Consider the following 25,000-nt stretch of genomic DNA (forward strand, 5'->3'; position numbering starts at 1 on the left):
TCACTTTTATTATTTTCTTCAGGCAATTTTAAATCCTCAATAGCATTTTTATCTTCATTTAATTTGTCTTCAATTACTTTATCATCGACAATTACTTGATTTTTTTTATCAACAAATAGTTTGTCATCACTAAATAAAATTTCATCACTGATTAAATTATCACCGACAATAAGTGGTTTGTCATTAAAAAATTTATCTGTAAAATTTTTGTTTACACTATCCGATAATTCAATTGTCGATTTTTCTAACGTTTCAATGGATTCTGACTCAATTATTGGCTTTATTTCCTTAGTCGGTTCCTCAATATCATTGATATCAGGTTTAATCGCTTCAAGTTTTGGTACAACAGCTAACATCGGCAGCACTCGATTCATCGGTCTCGTAGGAGCAAGACTTGTCATTATTTTATTCTGATTATTGCTGTTATTACTAAGATTGCTTACATTACTACTGTTACTATTATTGATATTATTAAGACCAGCCTGCTGTAAAGTAATTGAACTGACAAAATTACTTGATAATCCATGATAAATATCATGACCATTATTACCAACAACATCACAGTTATTGAGTTTTTTAACAATATCCCGCTGCGTGACGCAATGATTTGACAACGGCGATACTTTTGATGATAAACTCGATTTTATCATACTCGTATTTTCAGACACGTGTTTTGAGTCTAGATAGGGTCTCGTGCTACTGCTGACAGTTTGCTGTTCGACGCTGTAGATAGGCTCTGAAATAAATTTCCACTGCCCGTAATTGGGTTGCGTGACTGTTTGTTGTGATACTGGACTCGGACGCACGGCAATACGAGGTATACTCTGGTGATTTTGAATTGGCCGAGCTACTGCTGCTGTTGCTGTTGACATTGATCTTGAAGACATGTCTATATAAGGCGCCACTGGATTAGCAACTTCGGGTTCTTGTATTTGCAATTTAGCTGTCATGGGTTCCGTGGTGATTATAGAACCCGATAAACCTTCAAAGTTTTGATCCCCAGGTGTAGTAGATCCAATATTTCCACCTGGGTGGTTTAACGAAGCTGTACTTGCTATTGGAGTTTCCACAGGTTGGGAATTCATTACAACGTAGCTGCCAATGTTCGGAACATTTTGGACTGTCTGTACAGCTGGAATACTTTGGATTGATTGTACAGTAGGGACGGTTTGATTTTGAGTTTGCAGAGGAACGCTAGGAATTCCTTGAACTGCTTGTACCGTTGACACACTTGGCATCGTTTGCACATCAACAATAGGCTCCATTAATTTCGATGCTTGAAATACTTGGGTGGTTGTTTGATAACTGCTGGCTAGCACTTGAGGTACTGCCCCAGTGACAAATTGACTTGATGACATCACAGTATTGCTGACGATAGTTTCTAGCCCGTAGTACATCGGCTGACTGGAGACAAACATACTGCCTGTAGAATCTGTAAACATTTCTAATGTAGGAGTTGAACTCAGTACTAATTGTTCTGACGATATCACTCCACACTGAATAGCGTTTGGCTGTTGTTGGATTATCGTTCCCAAAACAGCTGGCTGAGGTTGCGCTATTTGTACACTCGGTAGAACTGATATACCACCATTGGAAAGCGCCAAAAGATTATCAGAAGCTGTATGAATATAAGCACCAGGTACCAATTGATTGGTTGAAATAAATTGAGGCTTGTAAGCCGTTTCTTGGCCTCCGATTGTTGTGATGTATTGTAAATTTTGGTCAGACTGCTGTTGAAGCGTATCCACATACGCTGACATTATTCCTGAAGACGGGACTTGCTGGAGAATAACAGTCGGTGCATTGGCTCGTGGCGCTTGTTGCAAGTGGACCATCGGTGATGAATTTTGATGAATCGTTTGGAACCGAATAGGCTCAAGATGCTGTTGAGTTAAATTATTTTTAATATACTGTGGTTTAATTACCTTAGTTTTAGCTTTAACGACTCGCGGTTTTGGCTTTAATACTTTGTTGTTACAAATCACCGTTGCTTGTTGCTGATGATTTATAAGAGTTTCATCAATGTCTCTCATAACGGAAGAGTCTGGTTGAATTACAGATGGTACGTAAGGACTTACAACAGACTGGTGTTGATTCTGATTATCATTAGACAAGACAAGACTCTGTGATGTTTGTTCGTGTGCTGGTGAATCAGTTATTTCTATTATTTTTATACTACTTTCTTGAGGTAATACTGCTGCTGAAGAATTCGGTAATGTTGTAGTCGTTCTTGTATACTGAGTTTGGACAATAACTTCATTGGACGTCAATACTGTTTGATGGAGAGTCTCAACTGTTTCGTGACTGTGAATTTGTGGTGTAATTAATGCCTGGGCGATCGGTTCTATTTGCAGACCGGTGTGAGGAGAAGGTACTGAAGCTTCTAAAGGTGATGTTACTTGAATATCTGGATAATCTGTCGATAATGTACGACCTTGTGACGGCGATGACAGAGTAACAAACTGTGGTGAGTGTGAATCGTCGAAAAAAGTCGACGAAGAAGCACTTTTGTGATCAATTGTTTCGGAGTCACTGTCGCTTGTTGTTACGATATCGCAATTAGACAAGTGTCTGTTGTAACTGTCATGGGTTCTGTAGGTGCATTGACAACGTTTGCAAGTTACTGGACCGTCTTCGATGGTGTGAGGAACATAAATTATTGTGTCCATTTGATTGCTGTGACTCTCATCGTCACTAGAAATGTCGTCGGCACCATCCAGCTGTGGAATTTTTAAACTCTCTTCGGAGTCGATGTCTGAAAAATTATCGCGTTCATTTACAATAATTTTATAACCATCGGAGTTTAATTTTTCTTCTACGTCGTATTCTGGTGAACTGCATTCACTTGCACTACTAGGATCTGCTGGACCGTCAACTTGAAGCATGCGAGGTTGTTGTCTCGTATGCCAAAGCAAACGCTTGTGATCTTTGTCTTCTCTAGTGGGCATAATTCGTCGATTAATGCCTTGATCATCAATGCAGTATTTGAATTCTCTTACAGATTCATTGATCGTAGGAGAAGGTGCTCGTCCTACAGTCACCATAATACTTTCGGGTATTCTTAGTTCATGGAACATTGAATTTTTTTCAGCTGAATCGACTACATAACTGTTCACTTCACCAGTTATTGCTGTGGACGGTCGTGATAATTTTCTTCGCTTTACAGTCGGGCCGTAAGTTCCGTCTAATTTACAGCTCCACGTCAAGCTGCAAGATCTCTGGTGATGTCGTCTCTGACCACCCACAACCAATGGATTGCTACCGATAACCTCAGATTTAGAGCGTTTTAATTCTTTGCCGCCAAATTTTTGTGATTTTGAGTTCAACAGATCGTCCATAAATTCTTGGACGCTGCTTTTAGTTTCAAGATGCAACCAGATATCATTTTGCTCAGCTATTTCTGATAAAGTAGAAGAATCTTTGGCTAATTTATTACCATCTAAAGGTGATTTAATCATCTCATCATCAACGTCAGAAGACAAAATTTCATCTTTAAGGATATCGTTACCAAAGACACCATCGTTCCTTAAATCCATCGCTAAAAAATCTTCATAAGACATTTTCGGAAAAATATCCTGCATCGAGATTCCGTCCAACAGATCATGTGGTAAATCTTGAAAGATAACATCCGTTATTTCTGGTGGCAATAGATCTGTATTATTTTGCTCAGCAAGATTGTCATCTACTTCTCGGTTGTAAACAGAATCAATCAACGAATCTAGCGTCTGTTTAATGGCTAAATTTTCAATCTTCAGACGTTCTTCAGTCTCTTGTTCTTTAGAATGATCTATTGTGACATTGTGATCCATGTCTAAATTAATGTCTGTTGTGCATGTTTTTACATATGTGCGTATGTAATACCTAACTATTTTCATAGGATTTATTGTCGACCAGTAAAGCCTCGAGCACTTGTAGTTGGTGGGAATTATTTTTTCGTTACTGTCGGAAAATTCAGGCATAACTGTGCCTAAACAGTCGATCATAAGAGAGCCAATCATTACTTTAACTCTATCAGGTTCAACGAATTTTTTCTTCTTTCTCCCAAACTCAACATAAACCAGTCTCTTTAAGCTAAAATTTTCCTCCTCATTTTGATTTTTGTTAATACAATTAGCCAAGTGTAATGTACAATAAATTGTTTTATCGTCATTCAAGCCTAATCCAGCATTTCTTGCACAAGGATAGTGAAATGTGTTACCGCAATTTTTAGCACAGCAGCCAACACTTGCACCTTTTTTACCGCACTCACCACACCTGATCATACGACCACGTGAAATTGCACTGTGGACATTTTGTAACGATCCATCAATCTCCTCGAATACTTCATTAGACCAGAGAGCACAATTCGCGTGAACCCATTCATTTTGTCCGCAATACAAAAGCCGACCTTCACGATTCTCTTGACCGTCTCCAATGCCTTTACACAAAGCACAAACCCTTGTATCTTCTGAGAGAAGTTCACTGTAGACATTTCCTGTTCTCATAGTGATAGCTTTCGACGCTTTGACAACTTCTTCTTTCCACGTTTCTAAAATCGAGTCATTCAATTTAGATATCGATGAATCACGTTCACCGTCTATGTCTGCAGAAGACGATGACAGTTCTTCGTCGTATGAATTAACTTTAGCCTGGTTGGGGTCGAACCATGGAAATATTTCCTGTAAAGATCTATGATAAAGTAGTGTAAGATCTTGTTTACCTGCTCGATTAACCACGTGCTCCATATCACAGTGAAATTGAAAAAGAGATTGATATTCATTGTTGTTTACTTTACGTTTAACAGACATTAGACTTGGTGATGGTTTCATTAAAATATTTTCCTCCAAGCACAGACACTCACGTGCTGAATTAGAGTTGTCATTTGAATTTAATGACTGATTATTAGTTTCTCCATTGCTACTAGAATCATTGCCATCTTTAACGATACAATTTTTAACTCGTACTGAGCATTCTTTCAGGTGAAATTTTTGCTTAAGCTTTCTTAAACCTCTTCGTGGCACTTCTTGCTGTTGCTGTTGTTCATCAGCTTCAAAATCAAATTGACTTAAAGGATCGATTTTATTATTATCACCATTACTGTAAAATTTATCATAATTATTATAATCAGTTTCTTTATTATCATTAATTGTTAATTCTTTATTACTATTGAGCTTACTACTGTTATTGTCAATATTAGAAAAATCTAACAATTTTCTGACACTAACAACTGGCTTACACAGGCACTCTTTTCTTGGACTCCAGTTAAGAGCATTACATACTTTACGATTTTTACTCAATGATTTTAAAACAGCAACAAAACCAGTTTTTAATTCCTTATCAATGGCATTACGCCACGACGTTGAGTTTGGATTTGGTGAACACTGACTGCACGTAAATTCAATTGAATCCGGTAAATAACTAAGTACTTGATAAAATTCATCGGATAACCCTTCACAGTGCGCGTGAACCCAACACGAGCACTCGTTACACTCCATCATTTTCGTATTGAAGTCATTTTCATTATAACAACGTTGGCAAAGTGGACAATAATTGCCGCGTTGACGTAATTTAAAGCACATTGAACATAAAGGTAAATTGCCAACGTAAACATTAACACCCTCGCTACCGCAGCTTTTGCACTTAACGCAATTTTGACAAATATAAGGCCGGTCTGGACTGTAGAGTCGGGTATTCACACCTGATTTAGACAAACATGAGTGATGGAAAGATTGACGACAACGAATGCATGACAATTTTGGTCCTGTTCTTTGAGAACAAGTCTGACAAATTGTACAACGTGGGCAACACCAGTCTGGTTGGACACAGGCATTCCATTCACTAGGCTCAAGACAAAATGCGTGGTACGGTTCACAGCAACACTGACAATGAATTAACTGTAATAAATAAAATTATAATTATAATAAATAGCCAATTATAATTTTTTTTTTAATTAAAAAGACGTTTAGTATAAAAAATACTTACAGGTTCTTTTCCAGCACTGCCACAAAGAAAACAAATAGCAGGAATGGGAAAAGTTTCAGATGCAATTAAAGCAAATCCTTTAGCACCAACTTCCGTAGGATCATATTGCTCCCAAAAATCAATTGATATTTCATGAATTTTATTTTTCCCTGATTTTGCAAGTGCACGTAAATTGTGATGACTCGATACCAAATTATTCGATTGTACTTTACTCTTTTTAGCATAAGACGTTTGCACGGTATTATTATTCGTCGAGTTAGCATTATTTTCTTGATTACTCTTGGAAACTTTTTCCCTTGTGTCAGGCCTTTTATCTTCATCCTTAGTTTTGACGGTAGCATTTTTATTACTGACATCAGACTCGTCTTTTTCATCGGTAGAGGGAAATGTCGCGACAGGTTGGCCAAGTGCAACACTGGCACTACGGCAGACGTGTTTAACCCTTGGACCTTTGAGATCAACCCTCTGCCGAAGTGGCTGAGTCGATTGCGTAGACTGGCTAGCAGTTGGTGAAGAACAAGCAGACGGTGGAGACAGTACTAGTGGACTTTTTATTTTCTTGCGAATCTTTATCCTTGTATCTTTTTTCCTCTTTTTACTCAGCGACATTGATATTGGATAGTCAACTTTGTTAAATTTATTGACCAACAATCCTTGACCACTTTGATATCCAACTTTTCTCTCTTGGATTCCTGTCCAACTAATCGCAGACTTGAAGAGATTTTTCTCTAAACTGTCCTCAGCTGGCCAGTTGATTTTAGATCCAACGGTCTTTTGATTGTCTAGACCATCACTATCTTGACTCATGGATCCTAGTGACATTACAGGATCTCTGTGTAAAGGTGGAAGCAGAGAATTTAATCCCGTTTTAATAGACGTTGGTATATTGTAACATTTCAGACACATTTTTAGCCAACAAGCTGGACAGCGAGCTTTGTAAGCACAGCGCATTAAATTCCACTGTTGACTGCGTACAACTGGAGGCACTAGACACATACCGTCACCTTTGTGACACTGCAATACAGGAAGCGTCGTATTGGTAGACTTAGCACAAGCTTGATGCTTTATTATTTTACTTATAAATTTACGACACGATTCACAGCTATATATACCAAATTTACGAGCTTGATTTACAAAACGATAAAAGCGTACTGCACCACATACTCCGCATTTAACTGTACCAGTTAAACTTGAGTTAATACTTGTATTGTGATTATTGTTACTATTATTATGAATGTGTTGATGCTGTTGCTGTTGTTGTTGAATACTTGTAACTGAAAAAGGCCCTTCAGTCCCTCCTGAATTTTTATTTTCAAGCTTTAATCTTGCTTTTCGAAGTATCACTTTACCTCCATCTAATTTCATACCTGTCCACTCAGACTGTTCATCTTCGCTATTGTGATTACTCTCGCTGGTACTCTCTGACAGAGAGCTGTCTGATTCAAATGTGTCCAATCTATTTTGACTTTCAATATCACAATTCTTATCTGTCTCCTGCGTGCATTCATCGTTGTCATCAGAACACGACGATGACAAAATAACTGAATTTATAATATCAATTTTTTTATAACTTCGTATGCTATTGACATTATTTATTAATGATAAATTTTCAGTGTCAATTGGATTTTCACTTGGTATTCTCAACCGTGTTTTAACTCTGGAAGACTCGAAATTTGGAGTGTTGGAATCCGGAAGAACTTTTGAAGGAATTGATTCACTTGTACTTGATTCTGATAATTTACCAATTATTGTCGTTGGAGATGACTTGACATTATTATTAATTTTACTTGTCATTTTTGTCTTACTCAATAAACTCGTTGATTTTTTAACATCACCAGAATGTTTTCGAGATCTCTTATCTTCCGTACCTTTAAACTTGTAATTTTTTACAGATTTTGACGTATTAATTGAAGCTGTTGAATTATTTTTATATTGCTTTATTTTAGATTTGACAGCACGACCATGACTTTTTCCAGCTGTCTTGCTCTTTTTCGACTGCTTGGCATCCTCATTGTCAGCACTAGAACTCTGCTCCGATTCTTCAATAAATCTTTTATTTGGCTTAATAACACGAGAAGAGTGTGCACTACGCATTGGAAGGACAAATTTTTTGATAGCATTTGATTTATCACTAGACTGGATTGTAATGTTACGATTATTCGACGTGATGTTGTACTTAGCCCTCTGCAATAAACGTTTGGCTGTACTATTTCGAAGCTGTCGTGTCCGCTGATGACGATCTAATATATTATTCACAGCTTTTAATATCGGCGTACGAACAACACGCTTGAATTTAACAACACCTTTACCAACTTTTGATTTGTTGCCACTCTTTAATTTTTTTCCATCTTCACTACTTTTTTTATTAACATTAACTGTTTCTTTAACAACAATAATATTATTACTTGTACTTTCTGGTAAATTACTATTATTGCGATCTTTGATTTTTTGTTGATTATAATTGTTCTCAGTTTCCAATGTTTTTAATAACAAATTTTCCGTTAACGATTCGTTGATTTTTTTTTCATCATTTTGTTGATTTAATTTATCGTTTTCAGGATTCTTTTTTGATGTTTTTACACATGATGTGGATAATTTAACTTCTTTATTGCTAAAACCATGGAATGGACGATGTTCCTAAAAATAAATAATTGTTGTAATTATTAAAAATATTTTTAAATTTAAAGTTCGTAGTAATATTTAAATACTTTATTAATCTTAGACTTAAAATTATTTAAATAAAGTATTTAATATTCAAAGAAAAATATTAAATGAAATAGACAGGTTATGGTGCTATGTAATTTAAATACCATAAAACCATGAAAAAATAAACATTATTATCATAAAATAATCCAAAAGCCAAAGCAAAAGAACAATCACAATAAATCTACTGTCAAAATATATGATAAAACATAGGCATTATGGTGCCTGTGTAAGCTTGGCTTCATACCATAAAAAATAAAGTCTGAATGACATCATCCGTTGTCATCAAAATAAACTCATTACAAATAAATAAAACAAAATTCACAAGAATCAGCTCTATAAATAGAATAGAATAATCTTTCCCGCCGATTATAAATGCATTTGAATATTTTTATAAAGTAAAGAAAAAAAAACTCATCATTCATAATAATAATAACAAAAAAAAATCAATTATAATTTTAAGTCGCGATCAAATCGGCGCCTTGTATGCGCGTCTCTATCGGCGGATCACAACAACAAAGTGTCTGCGTCGTGTAATAAAACAAAAAATAATGTAATACGCATACATATTACAACCCTATAACATTTATCAATTTTTTGCGGTATCAACGTAGCTAAATAAAATAAAAAATGAAAGTAAAATTTATAAAAAATATAAATTAATTAATAAAAAAACATTCTGTTAGAAAAATAATGAAAATAATAAAAATCAAAAGCAAATAAAGTCATACTTTCTCATTATCGCCAAATGTTTCATTGAACAGTGAAAGTCCATAGTAAATGTTTTCAGCAACGGTTACGGAATCACTTTGAGTTGTTTCTGGCCGCCCGAGAACCTTGATTCGTTTTCTGGTCACCGTTTTCGGCGGCTTGCCTGGAAACTTTGATCTTCCCATGATTTTTAGCCGCCTTCGGCTTAAATCTTCAGCGCTCAATAATATGCATCGTAATATTTTTTTTTCATAACACCACTCTGTTGACTGTTACTTTTTTTTCCTCATAATATTTCCAACCAATATCTATATTATAATACAACAATTACAATAATATCAATAACAATACAAATAAAAGAAACAATAACAATAATAATAATAATAATATTTATATTTATATTCATACCTTATGTATTTATCAATATATAATTAATCATAACCTTTGCACAACACAATTTGCGTTAAATATAACAACACCAAGGTAAAGAAGAGTTAAGAAGGCGCGCATACACCGCAGCATAAGTCTTAACTTGTAGTATGTTAACTCTAACCAACCAACTCACTTTACTTACAGTACATACTACACTCTTTTTTTATACATATACATATAAATATACATATACATATATATATATATATATATATATATATATATATATATATATATATATATATATATATATATATACCGACATACGAGTATATATCTATATATATTATCTTTAATACTACATCTGAATCTGAGTAATGCAGTGTAGGTTTTTTTAAGCGCAATATCTTATAGTTGAAATTCTCGTTCTTATATATTATATCGTATAGGTATATATTTTATTAAACTATTTATTATGATTGTTGTGATAGTATTAGCAGTACCACCGACACTATAACAATAAACGACTCAGAACACTATCACCGCCACTACCATAAGTACTATTACTACCAACTAACACTATTTTAAAATGATATATTGTAGTGAGTGGTAGATATATATATACAAATATATATTACTACTGTACTAACACTAAGTGATAAAGCTACTGGACTCGTCGATTTGTTATATATACATATGTAAACACATGCTTATACCTGTTTATTTTTATATACATATATATAAATGCGTTTTAATATAATCGGGCAAATCCGTCGGACTTCGTAAACTTTTGAGAACCCGAATGAACCCATACCACGGCCACTAAATATGCGCGCCTTGTCAAAAACTACTCTACATACTTGTATCTCTATATATGTGAGATGTAGAGTGATGGATGAATGTTTGTGATGTATATAATATATTATTATAGTACGTATGTCGTTATAAGTAAGTAAATTTACAGATAATTTAATTGAAGAAAATCAATTATGATTAACTTGATTGATTGTTGACTGGGTCACTGTCACAATTTTTACTTTGTATTTAATATTTATATTTTTATTATTATATTTATTATATTGTTTTGTTTATTCATTGTTATTTTAATATTTTATTTTTGCAGGTATGGATTGGATTGTGGTTATTGATACTTAACTGTAGGTATAGTTAGATAAAGTAGGGTGATTAAGGCGGTTGTGTACAATTTGTGTCGATGCGGTGTCAAACGTCATCATTTTCACCTGATAGCTATTATAATAGGTATAAGTACGTATGTATGTTCATGTTCATGTAAGTCGGCGTAGATTGTGTTATTTATATATGTGTAATGAAATTGATACTCAATCAGCGCCATCGTGATATTGATACGATAGAGTTATTTTATCGGCGTTCATTCATAATATGATAATCATAAGAAAATAATAAATTATTACAATGATTTATTTATTATTCTATTTGATAAATCGAATTTATTTTTAAAATTACTTTATGGTCATTTAAATTATTATTTTTTATAAATTCGTTTTAGGAGATTATTTAAATAAAAAAAATTGAATAAAAATTTATTTTTTTATGAAACAAATTTTTTTTTTAGGGACTAGTTTTTTAAATGAAATTTGTAACAAAGGATCAAGTTTTTTCAAGGATACGTATTTACGTATTTGGGACAAAGGATACTTTGATCCTTACTGTACATGTGTCGTCATCTGACGTATAATTAATTAATTATTTAATTATAGGTTTTATTCAACCGAATATTGGAGCTTTTAAATGTAATTGTTTATAGTTTTATATAAATTGAATGTTGCAATTGTTACTTGAATGTATTTTCTGTGTTTATTATTCTTGTAAGACTTTTAGGTTAATGCTGTAAATACATATCCGGTAAATAATAAAGTCCCACGTGAATGTGTTTATTTATACATTTTACCGGCTCTGAAAAACAATGGCTGAGGAAATAAAAAATTTAAATGAAGAGTCAAATAATGAAGCACACTTTAGTCATGAAGAGTTGGTTAAATTAACTCAGGAAGCTATTGACAAAATAATCGAAAGTGATCCACTTTTTTCTGGTCTACCTTCAGATGTGACAACTGAAGAATTAAAATCCCAGACTGCTGTTGCTCAAGGACAGGCTATCACATTGTATTTAAATCGGGGTGAACTGCCTCGTTTGTCTATTGTGGTAATTACTTACTTTTTATTTAATAATTAGCTCCATTATTTTTTCATATGAAATAAACTAAATGGGTTTTCAGGTTTCACCGAACAGTACCACCGTTTTGGATCTGAAAAAAGCAATAAAGAGACAAACAACATTGGCTTTGTGTCGAGAACGAGTGAAAAAAAAAATCAGCTGGAAGCACGTGTGGAAAAAGTACGACTTATGCTTCGACGGTGTTCCTTTAAATAATGACAATGAAAATATTAAAAATTATGGTATTGCTAATAAAGTTGAATTGCAGTATGTAAAAAAACGTAGGGAGAAAAATAAAATAGGTGGTGCGTAATTAATAAATCATTTTATTTTTATTTATAATAACTAACTATTTACATAGTTTATGACTTTAACTTAATTATATTTTTATATTATAGTGAAATTAGCAGAAGATAATTTAAAAAATTTTTAAGTAAATGATAATATGTCGAAAAAATTATTCATTAACAGACAAGAAATTTTGAAAAATGTTTCACAATTAAAAATTGTCTGAGGATTCCTATAATTTTTTAATGAAATATTTTTAATTTATAATAAATCTAAATTAATTTTTATTTTCATAAATTTTTTTTTCTTCGTCAGGTTCTTCAGCTGTTTTAGTTTCGGCTGGAATTTCAGCCTTGGGCATTTTTTTAACATTAATTTTCAACTGAGGCATACAGTCTTCCACCATCATACAAGTTAATTCAAATGACGGACTGTGAAAATAATCGCTAATATAAAATTCTTTCAAATTCCATGCTCTGTAAAGGCTCTCAAGACCACGATCAGTAATTTTTTCACACTCCGAGACATCTAAATACTCCAACGTAGGACATAGACCAATGACTCGGTCCAAACACCAGTCATCAAAATGCTTACAATTTTTAAATGAAGCTCTTTTTAAAAATTTAAGCCCCTTAAAATTCTCAATACCTTCAAAAATTATTTCTGAGTTACTGGCATCTATTTCTTCAAGGTACCAGTTTTGCTTATACAAATCTGGTATTTTCTCCAGGTCATTGGCATCCCAGAACTCAGTTTCTCCCTTTTTCCGGATACGACAGTGTCGGAAGATAAGAAAATGTGAAGCAGCTAAATCGTTACCCAGTGCTTGATTACGCTCAGGAAGATAACGTTGATCATATTGTAAATATTCATGTTGCTTGACATAGTACCATCGACTAAAGTCAGATGGGTAGAAAGTTTTGCCTCTGAAAATTACACCTCCAGCATCATCTCTATCTGCTTGTCGATTAAACATGCTCAGAAATGTTCCAGGATCTTGATCAATTCCACCAGGCATGTTTCGCCATTTTTTTAATCTACGTCTGGGTCTTGGATTTTCTGATTCTTCTTCCTCAGCTTGAAGTTTCTCTGGTGACTTGTAGTAGTCCGGATGATTTGTTGCAAGTCTCTTTATTATTTTTAATTGATTCACTCGTGAGCCACACACTTTTGACACTACTTTATTTAGAAACATTTTTTTTTATAAATTATTTATCAATATCAATATCAATTAATTATTAACTTAAACAATTGACTTAAATTATTATTGAAACTCAATGTTGACAAATTTTAATTTTAAACGAGGTTAGGAATTTTATTTTTCACATTGAATGATATAATTATTTTCAAGAGAATTATTTTACCGACGCACTTGCCATGACTTGTTGAACAACATTTTTTTACTTTATTTATAATTTAATATACCAAACAAATGCAATAAAGACTTTGACCATCCAGTAATCAGTGCACCTAAAATTAAACATTAATTATATTAAAATATTCAATTTTTAAGATGATTTCCTCAGCAAAAATTATGAGTTCACTACAATCTTCAATTAAAGGTAAAATTTAACTCTAGTTCTAGACTAATTGTTTGCTAATTTACTTACTGACTCAATATATTGTTTGTTAACATTTGTTTATAAAATATGTAAATAGTAATGATGTAATTTGTCAATAAAAATATTGTTACATAAGCTGCTGGATTTCGAAGTATCAGGGCAGCATCAGACATGAAGTCGTTGAGTTTTGAAACACTTTCAGTGTCAAGTCCCAAAGAGTATGTTTATCAAGTTCAATTGAATCGACCGAACAAGTTGAATGCACTTAACAATACTATGTGGGAGTAAGTATATAAAAAAATAAAAATTTATTAATTTTAATTAATTATAGGTAATCTGAAAATTCTTGGAATTTTTATTTCATATCAATTATTATAAAAAAAAAAAATATTTAAAAAAATTCGCACTTATCATTTTTTTTAAAATTCTACGTGTGAAATTTTGTAACTAAATTTTTTTCATTATAATTTAATTGTTATAAAAATCCAAAAAATTGTTAAGTGCTATTTAAATTCAATATTATAATAAAAATTAAAAGTAGTTTCTGGGTTACAGAGAAATTGGTAAATGCTTTCAAGAGCTTGACGGTACGCCAGAGTGTCGTGTTATCATATTATCAGGAGCCGGGCGAGCATTTTGTTCAGGAATTGATTTACAGGATGCTATGAGCATGGGGTCAATGTTGGCTGAGCATGATGATGTCGCTAGAAAGGCTAGAGTATTGGAGCAGAAAATAAAAAAATATCAAGATTCGTTCTTGTCTATTGAAAAAGTAATAGCATAGCTTTGAATAATTACTAAATTTTTTAATTATCATATATTGATAGTAAAAATATTTTCAATAGTGTCGTAAGCCAGTCATTGCTGCAGTTCACGGAGCATGTGTAGGTGGAGGTTTCAACATGATTTCTGGAGCTGACATTCGTTATTGTTCATCAAATGCATGGTTTTCTTTGAAAGAAGTTGATCTTGGAATGGCTGCTGACGTTGGAGCTCTGCAGTGGTTTTCGAAAATTGTTGGCTCTGAAAGTTTGGCTCGAGAACTGGCGTTCACTGCACGTAAAATGCTGGCTGATGAAGCTTTCAAGTGCGGATTTGTCAGTAGATTATTCAACGATGATGAAACGTATGTCAATTAATGATATTATAATCATAATAAATTAGTAGAAAACTATAGAAAATTTTTTTATTTTTGCGCAGACTGTTTAAGGAATCCTTAGCGCTTGCTGAGGAAATTTCAAAAAAAAGTCCAGTAGCCGTCCAAGCAACTAAAATGACGATGGTGTATTCTCGAGATCGCCCAACTCAAGAAGGCTTGGATTATGTTGTAAGTTTTAATAGTTTAATCATCAACCTGTAAATAGAAATTTAATTTTATTTTAGTATTTATTTCTAATACTTGGAGAACAAATACAAGCTAAGTTATTTAAATTTACTTTTACAGAGAACGCTCAACCAAACGTTTTTACAAAGTGAAGATTTTGTAAATGCTGCAATAGCACAAGCAACAAAAGGAGAACCGGCAGTGTTCTCCAAATTATAATACTAAAATTTAAAACTGAAAATTTATTATTTTAAAATTTTGTTTATAATTAATTTTTTAAAAGTCTATTTTTATCTAAGTGTTTAAATGGAATAATATACTTTTTTGATATTTTTATAAAAGATAAGTTTTAAATAAAAGTTTAATACTTGTTGAATATTTTAAATAAAATCTTTCATCAATTTTTGTCGGAATGGAGCTTTTTTTTTATTGGCTTCTAGTTCTTCAGCAATTTTATAAACATTTTCATCATCAGGCAGATGAATCTAATAAAATATATCAAGTATTATTCTAATTATTGTAAAATACAAACTTACAATAAGTGAATTGATGTAAAGTTCATAGTTTATTTTGTTAGTCACCGGATCGCATGCTACAGACATCATTTCATCGATTTCTTCTTTGGTAAAAGGTTCCCCGATTTCCATCAATGCTTTTTCCATGTCAGCACGCATAATATACCCATGATTATCTGGGTCCAGGAGTTGGAATGCTTGCAACAAATCTTCAGGATCTGCTGGTTTGAATCTAAGCAAAGTAATTTATCTTAAAATCTCAAAATCAAAATCAAATCCTTGATAATTATGTTATAATTGAATACTAACTTTTGTTCACATATTGCTTTGGCCATATATTCAACGAATCTTTCCTGTGTCACGCAATTATTTTCTACATCTTCAACTTCAACCTGAATCTCTTGTAACTCTGCTTCACTTATCACACATCCCAGTGATCTTATTATTGTACCCAATTCCCTAACATCAACTTCATGGCTTCGAGCATTGTCAAATACGTCAAATGCATCTGAAATTCTTTTTTCTAATAGCGTTGGCTCCAAAGATCCAGTCACTGTTTTTGAAAAAAATATAATAAATATTAATTTTTATTTTAAATACAATAAAATATTTTAACTTACTTTTTAACTACAAAAAAAAATTAATTAGACTTGAATTATAATCAAAAACTTTGAGTTACTTTGGTTGTTGAATTGTTAAATCGATATCATCCTTAGCGACGATTTTTTTTTGTAGCATTCAAGTAGAATATTTGTTTTCCATTCAAAACTTTGGTTGAATCAATATTCATCTTAAAATAATTCATACATTTTGCAATCTATCTAAATTAAAATTATTAATTAAATACAATAATTAATTACCAAATAATTTTATTAACTTATAAGTAAAATTATTTTATACATTATTTCCTAAAATTTATTTATAAATACAAAAATAACGTCAACGATGAATGAGCAAAAAATTAATGTCATATATACATTTTTTTCTTGTCACTAAAACAATTGACACATTAATAAAATTAAAAATGTGCTGTTTGACGATCGATTTCGAATATGTCCTCAATAATATCCGTCATACGAGTTCCTATTTTTTTCGCTATTTCAGCTTTTTCATTATTTGGCAGCTGCAGGTATTTCCAAACAAGATCTCCGTCGATGATACCACGTGCAGGGTTACCTTGCATCCGAACATAGCTTTTGTAAGTTCGAAAAGCCTTAGGATTTAATCCAGCGGTGTGACATATGTGAGTAACTAACACGTTTTGCAACATAAGTAAATGTCTGTAAGCTTTTTCCGGTACCGGCAAAACGTATCCCAGGGCGCCATCCAGTGTAGCTATAAGTAAAAAAACAAAAAATTTATTTTAATAAAATTAAGTTTGATAATAATATTAATTTAATAAAATAAATACTTACCAAACATGGTAACTTGTCTTTTATCAGCTCCAGGAAAAACTTTAGCCGGATTAGCAATATCTGTAGCCTTGCATTTAATCCTAAAGAAAGTATTTATTTTTTGTCCAAGATGAAAGTCTGCTTTCCTAATAAGTTTTTGTCCTCCGAGACTCTCTCGTGACTCCGGCTGATACATGAATAAGGATAAATTATTTTCACCATCAGAAACTAAAAATCCGAGGTTGGTATTGTCAATCAAATACTCCAAAGAAAATATTTCAGCGGGACGGAAATCTCTGCTGACTAATGACAGGGTACGATATTCTGATTGAAACCTTAACAAACTTATTGATTTGTAAACATCTGCAATTATAATTAAGCTTTTGATACTGATCATCTGGTGAATATATATCTGAGTATCAATAAAAGCAACTCCTATCAAATCATTGTCTTTAAGTTGCCAAATATAAATTTTTTGACCAACTGCTGAGACCAAGAAACCCGAGACTTGTGTAATCGCAGTAATTGGACCTTTCTGTTCTTTAGCGTAAAGTTTCTTGAATCTATTTTTGGTCAGCGGCTGTCCGGGTTCAGGCACAACTTCAATAATGTCATAGATAATAATTCGGCCACGACTGGTGATGTCTTCTCCGTAGTTGTAATTCGTTCCCACGACTATGTAACCTTTGAGCCCGGACCTGGTACCTTCATAAGCGAGCGCGACATTTTTCAAACACGTAACATGTTCCCACTGGTCTAAATCAATCTTCGTATTGGGAATCGTTTCCCAGGATACCGGTGAAAAAAGAACAATGCTAAACTGTTCTTGAATTGGGTAAATATATCGTTCGGGTCTTTCTTCTTCAGTAAATTCTTTGTCCTCGCCATTGAATCTGTAGTAACTCTTGAAAGGCTCAGATATACTGGTAATTACACAGTAAGTTTTGCTTTCTACGTGGTAAGTAACAAAGTGCGGTGTGCATCTCAGTGGGACTTTTCTTACAGGCCAGGGTGCGTCGTAAGATAAATGAGTCGGTAGAACGCAGATCCTTAGCTCTTGCTTTCTATTGAAATGCAAAAATCCTTGAGGACAATTGACATTATTGAAAGCTGCAAACGATCTTATGGGACCATCAATACTCATGGGATGCGTTCTCAGCTCTCCACGACTCGTCAAGAAAATCCAGTGAGGATAATCACCGCAGAGAAAGACTCCATTGTATCCCGCGATGTTGCTGAAGTATCTCATCATTGAGCTTCGTATTTCGGTGTGTCCTATGTCTTCTTCCTTTAGCTGAACTGATGTCTGTCCGGGAATAATATCATGAGCTAATCTTTTGAAACGTAATTTTAAATAGCCTTTTGGATACCTGTACACTTCATAAATCTGCAACTCGGTGTCCAAACGGACTAGTAACATCGGCCGATTGCCGTGGTGACCCAGAGCTACCATCAATATTTCACGAACCTGAGATTCTGGGTTTGGTAATTCGGTTACCGGTGATGAAAGAATATTCGTAGACTCCATACTGTCGTGTAGAACTGACTGACCTAGACCGAAATTACGTATCAAGTAAGACAAATGTAAATCTGGCAGCGAATAAATTTCCAGGGTTCCACTATCCCGGTAGACTAGAAGCCAGTAGGTTGGTTTTATTTCTTGCATGTATTTTTGCCACCACGGATTTTTTTTAGTCGCCGGTTCGGGAGCTTTTACAGGTAAAATCGGAGGCATTTGAAAAGTAGTACCGTCTCCATACAATAAATCATCTTCATTATCGACAGCCATAACTGTTGATGTGTCGTCTGACTCTTTATTTTCTTCCTGGATTTCTGGCTCTTCTTCAGGAAGCTGGGTTGTAAAAAGACCACTCACATCTCTGTAAGCGCATATTGTATCAATTTGAGGACGGAATAGTAAATTCGCTGGATCTGCGTGCAGTCGAGGTAACCCGCGAACTTCGCGAAGAGTTAGCAGTATAACTTGTCCATCTTCTGCCAATAAAACAACGTAGGGATCTGCGCAGCTTGCGTAGATAATTGGACAGCCTAAATCCAACGGCATGTGTTGAATCTGATTTGTTCCCTGCATCAGACGGACTCCCATCGGATTTACCTGGACGATGTAACGATTCGCACCGAGATTACCAGCAAATACCGTAGTACTTTGGGTACTGAAGCCACTCTGGTCAACTTCATTGATCTCCTGTCCAGTTTGAAGAATCATCGTTGAATCTAGATTGCCTAAAATAAGAAACGAATGAATTCCCTCAATTTCGCGGTTGTTTTGGTCAAAAGACGGTGGTCCAATCACCGTCCACATGTCTTGGCAGCCGGGTAATTCAAATGTCGTAACGACTTGCGGCCTTATTGATCGTTGAAGTATACAAAGTGCTCCATTTTTTCCATATCCTGACGTAGTAACAAGCTCAACGTCTATGTCGACATTAGATGAAAATTCTTCCGATAAAAATGCCGTTTCGCCCATCGAAATGTTACCACACGGTCCAATGTTTAGCAAACTATCACAGACTTCAAAACTGTATGAAGTTATCTGCATTGAAGTTTGAGTTTCACTTCCATACACCTCAAGTTCTTCTGGATCTTTGATCTCAGATACGTCAGACGCCATCCAGTCACCCAATAAACTTTGTTTTTTTGCCGGCGTTTCCTCATTTTCCTCATTGACAGTCGCAACGCTGTTTTCTTCTGGCAAAGTCTCGGATTCTTTTTCTGTGAAACGAAGAAGCAAAGAATTACCCAAACGTGAACCCAGAAACAGGTAGTTTTCTTCACATAAGCAAACACACGTCGTAAGGACACTAGCAGCAGCTTTGTCAAAGTGAAATCCACGTACAGATCTCATACTGTCGGCAAATAGAGATAAAACATAAAGTTCTCCACTCTTTAAGGATATTACCAGACGATCTGATGATATTAAAGCAACTTGAGCGCCTTCCAGAGTCATTTTTGCGCCTTCCTGTGGTTTCAATGGAAAATTAGTACTTCCTTCGGCAAGACTGTTCAATGATACTCCGTAAGGAGGGATACTTTGATTTAGATATATCAAAGAATTTACCGCCATTATTAACGTACCTCCCAAAGGTTTCTTTACAGGAACAGCCTGGCAACAATCAAAAGGTAAATTACATACAGACCAAATAACTGGATGGACTTTCTGTTGAATGTTGAGTGAAATTGCGACCATCGCACACGTGTCTTGTCTCACGGCGATTCTACCGGCGAATGTTCTCACCGGCTCGTACAGCATCAGAAGCGTTGGCTCGTAGTAGCCATGAAGAAATTGCAAATCAATAATATTATCAATTTTTTCATCGAGATTTTTTAAAACAATCATGTAAGAAGACAAAATAGGAGTTTTGGAGGAACTTGATTTTGAAGCCTCCAACAAATCACCGTCGTCGAGTGTCGGGTCCTTTCTAAATGGCAGAACGACCAATTTTCTACCGTAGACCAGCATAACAGCACATCGACCTTCAGGGTCTACCCGGACGATTGGTATGTGGTGATGATTAGTCCACCCGTCTCTCATTTCTTCTTCCTCAAAGTAGTGCAGCGACACCGTCCGCAAATCATGTGTTTCCGGATCGTACTCGACGATTGACAGCTTGGCGTCTCGAAAGCTCAGTAGCAAAGAGTCACGCTGTGAACCCATCAATGTTACTGCTTGTAAGGACATGACGTTTCCGTAAAGAGTGTACTGGGCTAGACACTCCAGCTTCATTTTCGGTGCTCTTGTTTCATATATTTTGTCTTTTTTTACCGGGTCGATGTCCGGTATGAGCTTGAAGACTCGAATCACGTTGGCACCGGCTACCACCAGACATTTTTCGGACCGGTTGAAAAAATTGCACGTGATCGAATGCTCGACTCCAGTTGCTGGGTGAATGTTCTTGCAGATGGAGTACATCGTATTTTATTTATTTATAACTAAATTTGGTGGAACCGAAAATTTAATTTAGGTTAGATCTAATTTCAGTCAAGTTTTACGAAGTATAAGTATTGATAATCATTTAAAAAAATTAATTTATTGTTATGATACTTATTTTTAATTATTCACTTATTAATAATCACTTAGTTAGGTACTTGAGTTAATAATAATATAATATTTTTTTTTTTAAGTCAACACGCTGTTGTGATTTCACTACAGACACATTACAGTAAACAAACTTTTAAAAGTATGGAGTACTTAGGTAAGCCTGATGCAGTAAGATTTAAGTGACTGGAAATATCAATAGATGACGCTCCGATCAAAAAATAAGAGCTTGTTCTTATCGACAGTTACACGGCTAAAGAATAACGGTAATTATGACAATGACAATTAAAATTAATAAAATTGATAAAAGTTTAAAAGTTTTACGGAATAAGATATTACAATTTCATGACATAATTAAAGTTAGCCGTCTTTTAACAATTTTTTTGTTTTATTTAACAAAAAAATTTGTTCCAAAAAATTATTTTTCAAAAATTGCATTTTTTTTTTTTTAATTTCTACATGTCAATTTTTTTTTTCTAATTTTTTTGCCATAATTTATGTGACATAAAATTCTTAATATTATTAAATGTATGCTAAATTAATTTTCATTACAATTTCGTACGTCTGTAAAACTGGGATTGACAGGAACATCTCGGTCATTATTTAAGGAACAAAATTATGATAATGAAATTAGCAGACATTTGACAAATTTTCATTTTTTGAATCTATGAAAATTATAAGTAAAAAAATATTTTTAAAAAATTTCACTAAAAATTTTTCTTTTAATTTTTTTTAATAAAAAAAAACTATAAAATTTTACTGATGTTAGCTAATTTAATTTTATTACAAAATTTATTTGTGGTGTTAAATTTGTTGCTGTTCATATGACAATACAGTTAGCATTTATTTGACCATTTTTTAATTTTATTTAACAAATAAATTTTTTGTGAAAAATTCTTTTAAAAAAATTTTTAATTTTTTTAAATTTCTACATATCAATTTTTATTCATAATTTATTTAGGACACAAATTCTAAAAAATTATCAAACATCTGCTAAATTAATTTTCATGCTGTTTTATTACTAATTAGAATTTTGTTAATTGATTAGATTCCGAGCAGTCATCAATAATGTTGATCAATGCTGGATTGTCTTAATGCTAAATTTACAGACATCCATTTTTTTAATTTTTCTTTTTCAGCTTTTAAAATTTTCAATTAAACATAAAATGAAGTGATATAAATTTTAATAATTGGTGTCAAGAAACTTTACACATTATGCCTTATTATATGATAATAATACTTGACTAGTATCGTTCAATATCAGAATATTGAGGAAAAATATTAGAATAAAAAAAAACCTCATTGATTTAAATTCTTCTCCTATTTATGTGAAATTTATATCACGCCGATTCCCCTTACTAAAAAAATATTTAAAACGATTCAAAATGGCTCAAAGCGATCAAAAACGATTCAACTTGACAAATATATAGATATACATTTTGCATGGATTGAATCGTTTTAAATCTTTTTTTTTTTTTTAATAAGGGTCCTGCTTACTTCTCTGGGCGTTTTATAAAATTAAATTTTAAAATTTTACTGAAATTTTTTTTCCACTAAACATTCCTTTTAAAAAGTTAATTAAAACTTAAACAGAAATTCGTTGAAAATTAAATTCTGAAGGAGTTACAGTTTAAGAAAGTTAATTTTTCATAATTAATATGCCCGCAATTTTTTTAGGAATCGAATTTCATAAAATCTATATTTTTTTTTGGTATACCAAAATACTATTGTGATAAAATAATTTTTATAGTTGAAAAAATAGATTTCTAATATTTACCAAACACTATTACGATCAGAAAAAATTTTTATTAAAAGTACTTATTTCAGGGATTATGGAAAGCCTACATAAAAGTACAGAACTTTTATTTTTGTCTGAGAAATCTTTTATGTATTTACAGAAATAGATATTATATACTACAGAGTATCGATATAACCAGCTAAATAAAAAAGGGTCAAAACCCCAAGCAACATTATATAAATGCAATGCATGGACATAAAGTTTTTAAAGAAAAGTAATACTGCGCGCGCAGTTTATTTACTGTACCTTTATACAATTAATATAATAATCTTAAATGTCAAAGTTATGAATAAAATATCTCGATAGAAAGCCCGAGTTCTGCTTTTGAATATCTATTTCAGATATAGATTATTTCATCCAATCTTTTTTTTTCAATTCAAGTCCTAGCAGTAAATACATAAAAAAAAGTTACATAAATTGTTGTAATCGAATAAGGATGAAACCATTGTCCAGCTGTCTTATCCAAACTATTGTCCCTTCGACTAGTTTAATAATGTCCATCGCGTTGATTTTAATCCGGGACTAGCGATTGTGCTTTATGTTGAATATATATTTCTACGGACCCGAACGATTGGCCCTCTACATTACCATTGACGGCAATTTGTAAGAAAAAAAATTTTTTTTTAAATGTTCTGTTTTCCTTGAAATTTTTTGCAGCCAGCTGAATTTTTTACGCGTTTTTTTCACTTTTTATTCCTGTCCACGAGGGATACTCTCGCGCATCTGCTGGTCAGTTTCGCTCTATCTGATTCAATGTCATGACCTCAAGTCCGCTTAGATTTTCATCATTTATAATAATTAAAACTATTAATTCACTGACAATCAATGTGATTAAAATTTTTTTTTTAATTCCTGCTCTACAATGTTTGTTTAATATGGTTTAAATTTTTATAGCTTTTTTCATCGATTTATTGAAATAACTCGAATAATTTTTAATTACCTTCATTGAATGATGTATATTCATAAAATCGTGTAAGATAACAGCACCAATTATCAACACTACGTGACTAGGATTTCAATTTTTTTGTATTAATATTTTAACTTCCGGCTAAGAAAATTGAAAATTGAAAAAAAATCGGGAAGTTATTGATTTTACCCCGTTTTTCGAAAATCGAGTTTTCATCAGATCTCGACGTTTTAAGTTCCTAGGAAGCTTCCCTGACTATTCCCGTGATGGTGTCCGTACGTCTGTATGTATGTATGTGTGTTTGTGTGTGTATGGATGTATGTAAACCTTTTATAACTTTTGAACGGCTTGACCGATTTCATTGCGGTCGGCGCCATTCGAAAGGACTTGACCGAAATTAGATTTTGAATACAATTTGGACCGATTCGGATCGGTAGATTTTGAGAAATCTCAAAAAAACTACAAAAAAATTTTTTTTCAAATTTGGTTTTTTTGGAATAACTTTTAAACGGCTTTACTGATCGATTCCAAAAACTAATCAGCTCTTAACATAAAAAATTACGTCAATCGCCGCAAGGTTGGTCAAAATCGGTTTAATCGTTCGTGAGTTATCGTTGATGAAAAAAATCGAAAAAAGTGATTTTTTTTAATCACTCCGAAATTTTTGGTCTGATTAATTTGTGTTTGAAAGTAAATCATAGGATTAAAAAAACTGCGTTGAATACTAACAACCGCGTGAAAATCGGTTAATTGATTCAAAAGTAATTGCAGTTTAAAAATTTAAAGAAGATCCCGACTAGAAATTTCAGTGAGGCAGTGATTTGGCGCAAGTAAGGCATGCCGAATTCCAAACTTGCAGTAAGTGAGGCATCCAAACCAGGCCGAAGTTTGGGACGTAACGCAGTTGCGAGGCTCAGCCTAACTTGGCTTCCTGATTAGGTTGCAGTTTGGAAACCAAATTCGCAACGAAGAATCCAAATCTAATTCTTTCTTGATTTTTAGCTTTTTTATTATCAAGCGAAAATTAATAATAATAAATGCTTATTTTTTTATCTTCTTTTACTATTTTAAGTATAAATATTAAATTTAGGACTAAATTTTTTTAATTATTTCATGAATAAAAAAAAAACAAATTCTTTGTTGCTTTTATTTAATATTATTTTTATTATTTAATTTTATTGGTTCTTTAATTTTTTTTTTGTTTTTTGGAG

General features: G+C 33.0%; 6 protein-coding genes across 6 annotated transcripts; 2 read left to right on the top strand and 4 right to left on the bottom strand.

Annotated features, from left to right (window-relative positions):
• Positions 1 to 5: 5 nt before the first annotated feature.
• Positions 6 to 10,684, bottom strand: LOC123274806 (histone-lysine N-methyltransferase trithorax-like; the record flags this gene model as incomplete). Its single annotated transcript, XM_044742535.1, has 5 exons — positions 10,251 to 10,684; positions 9,784 to 9,964; positions 9,396 to 9,683; positions 5,962 to 8,598; positions 6 to 5,873 (listed from the first exon to the last, which is right to left on the bottom strand). Coding segments are annotated over exons 3-5 (8,670 nt in total), but the record flags the coding sequence as incomplete, so codon positions are not given.
• Positions 10,685 to 10,697: 13 nt separating this feature from the next.
• LOC123274808 (U11/U12 small nuclear ribonucleoprotein 25 kDa protein) lies at positions 10,698 to 12,377 on the top strand. Its single transcript, XM_044742537.1, has 6 exons — positions 10,698 to 10,787; positions 10,871 to 11,037; positions 11,342 to 11,519; positions 11,600 to 11,932; positions 12,006 to 12,249; positions 12,343 to 12,377. The coding sequence occupies exons 4-6, from the start codon at positions 11,693 to 11,695 to the stop codon at positions 12,375 to 12,377; spliced, it is 519 nt and encodes a 172-aa protein (XP_044598472.1). The 5' UTR covers positions 10,698 to 10,787; positions 10,871 to 11,037; positions 11,342 to 11,519; positions 11,600 to 11,692.
• An 89-nt stretch (positions 12,378 to 12,466) lies between these two features.
• Positions 12,467 to 13,474, bottom strand: LOC123274810 (distal membrane-arm assembly complex protein 2). The gene has a single exon (XM_044742540.1). It carries the CDS (start codon positions 13,425 to 13,427, stop codon positions 12,510 to 12,512), a length of 918 nt encoding a protein of 305 aa, XP_044598475.1. The 5' UTR covers positions 13,428 to 13,474; the 3' UTR covers positions 12,467 to 12,509.
• A 178-nt stretch (positions 13,475 to 13,652) lies between these two features.
• On the top strand, positions 13,653 to 15,388 carry LOC123274809 (delta(3,5)-Delta(2,4)-dienoyl-CoA isomerase, mitochondrial). The gene is made up of 6 exons (XM_044742538.1): positions 13,653 to 13,794; positions 13,931 to 14,078; positions 14,350 to 14,566; positions 14,640 to 14,920; positions 14,995 to 15,121; positions 15,239 to 15,388. The coding sequence occupies exons 1-6, from the start codon at positions 13,746 to 13,748 to the stop codon at positions 15,335 to 15,337; spliced, it is 921 nt and encodes a 306-aa protein (XP_044598473.1). The 5' UTR covers positions 13,653 to 13,745; the 3' UTR covers positions 15,338 to 15,388.
• On the bottom strand, positions 15,014 to 16,436 carry LOC123274811 (dynein regulatory complex protein 8-like). Its single transcript, XM_044742541.1, has 4 exons — positions 16,254 to 16,436; positions 15,943 to 16,186; positions 15,655 to 15,865; positions 15,014 to 15,148 (listed from the first exon to the last, which is right to left on the bottom strand). Coding segments are annotated over exons 1-4 (468 nt in total). The 5' UTR covers positions 16,255 to 16,436; the 3' UTR covers positions 15,014 to 15,136.
• A 148-nt stretch (positions 16,437 to 16,584) lies between these two features.
• LOC123274807 (cleavage and polyadenylation specificity factor subunit 1) lies at positions 16,585 to 21,198 on the bottom strand. Its single transcript, XM_044742536.1, has 2 exons — positions 17,049 to 21,198; positions 16,585 to 16,968 (listed from the first exon to the last, which is right to left on the bottom strand). The coding sequence occupies exons 1-2, from the start codon at positions 20,956 to 20,958 to the stop codon at positions 16,652 to 16,654; spliced, it is 4,227 nt and encodes a 1,408-aa protein (XP_044598471.1). The 5' UTR covers positions 20,959 to 21,198; the 3' UTR covers positions 16,585 to 16,651.
• Between the last annotated feature and the right edge of the window lie 3,802 nt (positions 21,199 to 25,000).

The sequence above is a fragment of the Cotesia glomerata genome, unplaced genomic scaffold (genome assembly GCF_020080835.1).
Source record: "Cotesia glomerata isolate CgM1 unplaced genomic scaffold, MPM_Cglom_v2.3 scaffold_77, whole genome shotgun sequence".
Lineage (NCBI taxonomy): Eukaryota > Metazoa > Arthropoda > Insecta > Hymenoptera > Braconidae > Cotesia > Cotesia glomerata.